The following is a 6,917-nucleotide window of genomic DNA, read 5'->3' on the forward strand; positions in this document are numbered from 1 at the left end:
GCCACCCACATGCGAAGGCCCAGAGTGGGAGGTGGAGTGGTACCGAATGCTTCCTGAGTGCCCACGGGTGAGCCCGGGCACTGACATGGCACACCGGCTCTGTACACTCTCCCGCCAGCCCGAGAGGAGACGGAGACTCAGAGGGGTCAGGCAGCTTGCCCAGGGTCACACAGCTAGTAACTGACAAGGCGGGGCTTGGACCTGGCTCCACGTGGCCCACGCCGGCAAGGGAGGCAGGTGAAGGGTCTCGAGCGCAGGTAAAAGCCCTGTGGATCGCTCAGCACAGCTTAGAGGGTACGGAACCTTCTTGCACACATCCCTGCCCCGCCCCTAGACGTGTGTAAGTGCGATTTACGCCTTAAGTAGAGTGTGGTCATAATTGAGGCGATGTTTGCACAGGAGAGACTCTGACTTAGCTCTTTGTCACCGTCTACATCAGGAACACTCACGGACCACACACGTGCCAGCATCTGACGCACTTGCTTCCGAGGGTTAGTTCAGTGAAACAGCTTGAGTCGATCTCCCTGCCTCCTGCCTTTGTGAGAGACAGTGCTTGATACTGAGATTATCATTGATATTAAGATTGCAAGCATTGCTCTCTGGAAACAGCTGAGGAGTTTTCTAAAAGCAGAAGCCTGCAGGCAGTGGGCATCGTGGTCAAAGAGTGTTTAAAGAAGGTCGTGGTGGCTTGGGGGCGGTGAGGCCAGCGCAGGGTGAGCAGGGCAGAGACCGTGGCATTGGTCCATGGGGGGCTGGGTACCTGACCTCAGGGCTGGAGCAGAGGGCTGGGTCTGGAGAGGGATCAGCAAGACTCCGGGAAGTTGGCCACAGGGAAAAGGGTGCCTGGAATACTGCCCTGCTTGAGGGGCGGGGCTGTGACGGTGGAGGAGTCGGGGGCAGTGAGCTCAGTTGGGGCACCAGCAGGGCCGGTAGTGACCCCTCAACTCTGGGCCAGTCCTTCTAGGGGCTCCCTGTGTGGGAGCCTGGAGGGGCTCCCCACCACACCCTGGGCCCCAGACAGCTGGGGGACTCTCAGCCATCTCCCCCGACCCCGCAGTGAGGGATGGCCCTTCTTTCAAACAAGGGCACAAAAAGAGTGGACTAAGTCGCCACGCACACCAGCGTGGAATTGGTCTAAACAGAAGACAACCAGATGGGATAAGTTGGACTTAAGTCCCAGATGCAGAGGGGACGACAGGAGCACTCACATGCATGGGCTTGCTGAGTGTGAGGTCAAGTGCATGGCTCTGGGCCAGCCCAGCTTAACCCCAGGACAAAGCCCAGGGGCTCGAGAAAGACGGCTGCCTTTCAGACCTCAGACCGGGTCCTCCACCAACAGTGCTCTTGCCCCTAAAGGAACAGGCAGCAGAGGGTCCAGGGTTATTTTCTCTCGGTGGTGTAGGGGTGTGTTGGACCAGGGTGTGTGGGTGCAGGGAATAGGGTTCACAGCACCCATGAAAGTAGGGGAGCACTCCCAGGGCTGTGACCTGCCAGGCAGCCATCCTGGGACAGCCAAGGGCAGGGAGACCATAAGGCCAGGTCAGGCCAGGTTCAGGGCAGAGCGGCCCTCTCAGCTCACAAAGTGGGGACTAGACCCAGAGTTCCACCTGGAAGAACATGGTGGCCCCCAGTTCCAATGGTCCTCTGCCCCAGGAGGAGCCTGCTGCCTTTCTCTCCTTTCCGGGGAGCTCGGGACCAGCCCCCAGGGAACCAGGACCCCTCTGAGCTGACAGTAGCTCTCCTGCTCCACATGCAGACTTGTCAAGACCTTCGTCCAGCTTCCTCATCCATGCATCCGTTCCCTGGAAACCCACCTATTGCACGCCAGGCACTGTTCTTGGCTCTGGGACCCAGCAGGGAGCAGAGCAGACCCGTGCATGGAGCTCCCATGCCCCGGGCAGCACTCCCAAGGGTCCCAGCCGCTCCCACCCCACGGTGCAGTCAGGGCCCTGGTTTCCCACAGAAGCACGGGACCTGCCAGACTTCCCGGGACCAGGCGGGGCTCCCCCCCCCCCCCCCCCCCCCCGGGGGGCCGANCCCCCCCCCCCCGCCGTCCTGGGGCTCCTGAGGCTGATGTCCGCCCTCTCTGTGCCCGCAGGGGAGACTGGCTGCTGAGCTTCGTGTACCGCACGTCCTCGGTGCAGCTCCATGTCGCCGGCCTGCAGCCCGTGCTGCTGCAGGACAGGAGGGTGGAGAACGTGGACCTGTCCTCCATCGTGAGTCCCAGCGCCTGGCCCCCCCGCCCAAGGGCTCTGCATTTGCGGGGTGGGGGTGGGGTCTTCACTAACCAGCCCAGCCAGCCCCTGCCCCAGGGACACTAGCCCTGGCCCATTCCATCCTGCGGGAGGGAGATCGCAGCATTTGTTGAGAAGAGGTGACTCCTACCTTCGGCCCCATCCCCGTGCCATGGGTTTGTCGTTGGGCCCTTTACCTGAATTACCACTAACCCTCACACAGCCTCTGGGCAGTCCTTACTACCCCCGTAGCACAGATCAGGAAACTGAGGCTTAGAAAAGTCTCTATTGCACAGCCAGCGGCTCATAGCCTGCTCTTGAACCCCCAGAGCCCATGCTCTGGCCCCTACATTACTGCCCAGCCCCCTTCCCTCTCCTCCCAGTGTCCCACCCTGACCCCCCCAACCCCGACTCCCAGATGACTAGTCAGGACAGTCTGTTTCCCCAGACATCACCGGAGGACTTGGGTGGGGAAAGTCAGGCCAGACCACAGCAGAAGCACCTGAAGGCCTGGCTGTGGGGTGCAGAGCAGAGAACATGGGAGCAAGGGAAGCTGGGTAACGAGACCAGGAACCACAGGATCAGGGTGGTGCCTCCTGACACGAGTCCAGGGGTCTGTGTCCTATTTAAGGGCCCCTCGTTCTAAAGTGGGGGAGAAGAGAAGTGACTTTGTGCCTCACCACCCAAGAGTCTCTGCCAGATGGAGGAACAGCTAAAAGTTCCTTTTAAATGAAAATTCCCTTCAAATTCCACAAGCCCGAACAAGATCCAGCTTCTGCCCCAGGAGGCCTGTAAATGGGATATACTGGGAAGGGCACAGCCTTCAGCACCAGGGAAGCCTGGCCTAGAACCCTGCCTTGGCCGCTGGTATACTGGTATACTGGTATACTGGTACACTGGTATACTGGTACACTGATATACTGGTACACTGGCTGTGTGCCCTTGAGCCAGTTACTTAACCTCTCTGTGCCTGTTTTCTCATCTGCAAAATAGGGGAAATCACCTACCTTCCAGGACAGCACGTGTGAGGTGCTTGGTGCATAGTAGGCCCTCACTCAGCACTGGCTCCCTCCTCTCCTGCCACCACCTTCCCTTCTTCCCTTTGGACCAGCAGCTTCAGGGACATCTCCCTCCCCTGCCTTCCTTGATGGCAGCTTCCCAGTTCTCGCCTAATAACAGCTCTTTATCATATTAGGAGAACATCACAAAAAGCAGTGCTTTTCCCTTTGGGGTAATTAGAGTAATTAGCATTGCCTTTGTGCCTCCCTCCTGTTTTTCCCTGAAAATTCTTGCTGGAGGAGAGGTTGCTGGCAAAGGAGTTTCATTGCCGCGTTTAGGGGAAGCCCGGGCAGCCCCGCGCTGGGGCGGAGACCTGCAGCACCTGCCTTCTCCCGCAAGGACTGGGCCCTTTGTGGATTGCCTCAGAGGCCAGCCGTCCACCCCAAACGCCCCGAATGTGATCTGAGGACAAGCCAGAGCCAGGAGTGAGCAAGGGGCTGGCCCTGTCGCCAGCAGGGGCAACTTGGGGTGAGAGAAGCAGACAAAGGCCAGGCTGCCTCCTAGTGTGGGGACTGCGTTGCTGTGGGCAGGGGACTCTGCCACCCCAGGGGGCCGGCTCATGAGGCTTCACTTTGCTACAGGAGAAAAAAGTACCCAGCTGTAAGCTGAAGCTCTTATGACTAAAGAAAGGGGGAGAGTGAAGTTTGGAAGGTACTTTGCAGTCTGTGCCATAGCGCTATTTCCAGTTGAGGGCTTTGCCGCAACCTCACCGCAGCCCTCTGGTGTAGGTGCACTTATGGTCCCCATTTTGCAGCTGAGCAAGGCAAGTGGAGGTCAGAGGCTTGAGGTCAGAGGCTTGCCCAAGGCCCCCAAGCCGGTGAGCCACAGAGTCCTTCTGCTGAGACCCAAAGCTGCAGACAGAATGAGAACCTCCGCTCCCACCATCAGGAGATTCCTTTCTGCGCCCCAATAGCCCAGATTTTGTAGAGGAACGTCCTTCGTCTTTCCCTAACGAGTTCTAGAGCAGCCTTGAGCCTAGAGGCTTCCCACCCCACTCTGCATTTCAGAGTCATGGAGAGCAGGCGTCAGGGCTTTGGTGACCGAGGGAGAGAGTGAGGCCCAGAGAGTGAGTGAGAGATTAGCTTAGGGCCCTGGGGAAGGCGGGGGGGGCTCTGCCTACCCACCTTGGCCCTGACCCACTGTTCCCCTGCAGGTCAGCGGCCACTTGGACTACGCCAAGCAGATGGATGCCATCCTGAAGGCCGTAGGCATCCACACCAAGCCAGGCTGGGACGACAAGGGGCTTCTGCTGGCCCCAGGCAGCCTGCGCCAAGAGGAACCTCGCCAGGCAGCAGCTGCCTCCTCAGCAGACAAGACCACGGACCAGGATGGGCAAACCCAGGGTCCAGCACCCGGAGACACGTCCAGAGCGCCCACATCCGATGACCCCAGCCAAGCCCAGGTGCCAACGGGGCCAGACCAGTCCGAAGGGGCCACCCTTCCCGCTGCTGCCTGCCCTGCCGAGAGCCCCCAGACGTGCAGCCACGGCATGGGTCCCAACCCACTGGGCTGCCCCAACTGTGCCAGTGAGGCCGAGAGGCCCTGCCCAGAGCTGGATTGACCCCAAAAGGGGACTTGAGCCGTCTTCCCAGATTCCCATGGGCCTTGCTGCTCTCCCTCCACCAGGCTCTCCGCAGGAGCTCTGAACAACTCCCACCAGTGCCCTCCCTAGACTGAAGGCTCTGGGGTTGAAAGGCATGGAGTTGGCAGGAGGGAGACTTGTAAGGAGGTGATGGACCCTCCGGGGAAAGCGAAGCCAGAGCCCTGTGGAATCAACCAAGCACAGCTTTGAGCCCAGGACTACTGCCCGGGGGTCACAGCTTTGACGTCTGGCCATCCACCTGGAGGTCCAGGGGCTCTCCGGGGCCTGAGGCTCCCACCCGCCACTCTCCCTCGGCCTCAGTCAAGCCAGGTGACTGCCTGCTCTCCCGTCCACTCCAGGGCTGTCCACCAGCCCACAGGTTCCAGTAGGGACAGGCAGCTTCCTCTCTGCCCTGGGAGTTCCGGTCAGATCAGCCACTTACGGCCGTGGGGGCTGTGCACTGCACACCTGCAGGGGCGTCAGTCACACAGACGTGAGGTGGAGGGCGGGAGAGCACACCGCCTCAAAGGTGTGCTACACTGTGTGCTACACTGTGGCCCTGGATGTAATTGTAACGGTACGGCAAGTCAATGCCAAATCTGCCTGCAGTACAGGTGGGAGCTGGCCTCGGTAGCAAGAATGGGTCCCATGGGGGAAGGGTTTCCCATAGCAGGAACAGAGGTGGTGATGAAAATAAAAGAGAGCAATGGCTACCACTCACTGGGTATTTACCGTGGAGCTTACAGAGCACTTACAGGATCGTCGCACGGTCATCACCTTCACTTCACACCCGCAGGTACCGACGCCCAGGCAGGTCAGGTCATCTGCTCAGGACCACACAGCGGGTCTGTCTCCAACGCATCCAGCAGCCGCCAGAACCCAGCTCTCAGCCACTGAACCTGCGTCTCTGAGAACCTTTCCCTTTGTTCCTCCCTCTGTCCCCGAACGACAGGACCTGAGCTAATCCCCCGCCCATTATACAGATGGGGAAATCAAGGCCCAGGCAGGGACAGTATTGACAAGCTCTGGAGGAGGCAGCGGGGAGGAGGAGAGACGGGCAGTGAGAGTGTTGGAGCTGAACTGGTCCTCGGGGGGGTGTGTATTTGTTTATTCCACAAACACTCACAGAATTCTTGCTGCTGTTAATCCAAACAGCTAATGTCAGCCATGGAGAAACGAAGCCCCCGAGAGGGAAAATGATTTGCTGAGGTCCCAAAGCCAAGTAGGGGCAGCGTCTGAACCAGAACCCAAGACACCTGTGCCCAGGGTCACCTCCCACATCCCCAGCTGCTGCTCCAGCAGCCTGAGTGGCCCCCCAGGCGGACCCAGTCCCCACTGCAGTGGCCGCCCTCAGCCGGTGTTTACTGGGCGTCCACTCGAGCAGGCCCCCAGGCAGAGGGCAAACCCCAGCAAGCACCCCGGTCCCTCTGCGGCCCGCAGCCAGGGCCTGAGTTGAGTCTCATCAGCACCAAGGAGGGCGCCGGGCCACCTGCGGAGGACCCCTGGGAGTTTGGGTTGATGGAACTTAATGCAAGGGGTGGGGGGTAAGGGAAACCTCAGACTGACAAGGAACCTTGAGGGGGAAAGTGTGGGAAGTGAGTCCTCCCCCACCTAGAAAAGAGTCAGGCCCCTGTGCCAGGGTTCACCTGCCGACATGTCAGATGACCCCTGAGATAGCTCCTCTTCAGCTCCACCCGCCTGAGCGGGCACCGCTCCCCTTTCCCTCCCTGACCCAGGAAAGGGCAGAAGGAGGTAGGGCAAGGGGACAGTTCTGTCCCCATCAGCTGGCTCCCTTCTTGGTCCTAGGAAGCCCAGGGCAGAGGAACACCCATCCCAGCTGATGAGCAGGAAGTCACCAGCCACCCCTTTGCCCCAGGGGTGTCCTGGGAGCTGGTACGGGGCTGCAGAAGAGGCAGAAGATGGATAAGGACAGTGGGTACAAATGGCTCTTGTTCCCCACTGTTTCCCCGAGGCCGGGGTGCTGAATGGCCAGGAGCCGTGACAACAGCGGGTGCCACCTGCCGACCACCTGCCGGGTGCCA

The 6,917-nt window shown here is 60.0% G+C and overlaps 1 protein-coding gene across 6 annotated transcripts in view; it reads left to right on the top strand.

Moving 5' to 3' along the window:
* TMCO4 (transmembrane and coiled-coil domains 4) overlaps positions 1-5,591 on the top strand; it is a 76,729-nt gene extending 71,138 nt beyond the window's left edge. For 5 of the 6 annotated variants that reach the window (XM_037032723.1, XM_037032721.1, XM_037032726.1 and 2 more), the window contains 2 exons: positions 2,099-2,216; positions 4,447-5,591. In XM_037032723.1, the coding sequence (XP_036888618.1) occupies positions 2,099-2,216; positions 4,447-4,854 (526 nt within the window). In that variant the 3' untranslated portion in view covers positions 4,855-5,591. The remainder of the gene's footprint in view (positions 1-2,098; positions 2,217-4,446) is intronic. The other variant, XM_037032727.1, reaches the window with a different exon arrangement.
* The last annotated feature ends 1,326 nt before the right edge of the window (positions 5,592-6,917 follow it).

The sequence above is a fragment of the Sturnira hondurensis genome, unplaced genomic scaffold (genome assembly GCF_014824575.4).
Source record: "Sturnira hondurensis isolate 20B ecotype Veracruz unplaced genomic scaffold, ASM1482457v3 Scaffold0021555, whole genome shotgun sequence".
Classification (NCBI taxonomy): Eukaryota; Metazoa; Chordata; class Mammalia; order Chiroptera; family Phyllostomidae; genus Sturnira; species Sturnira hondurensis.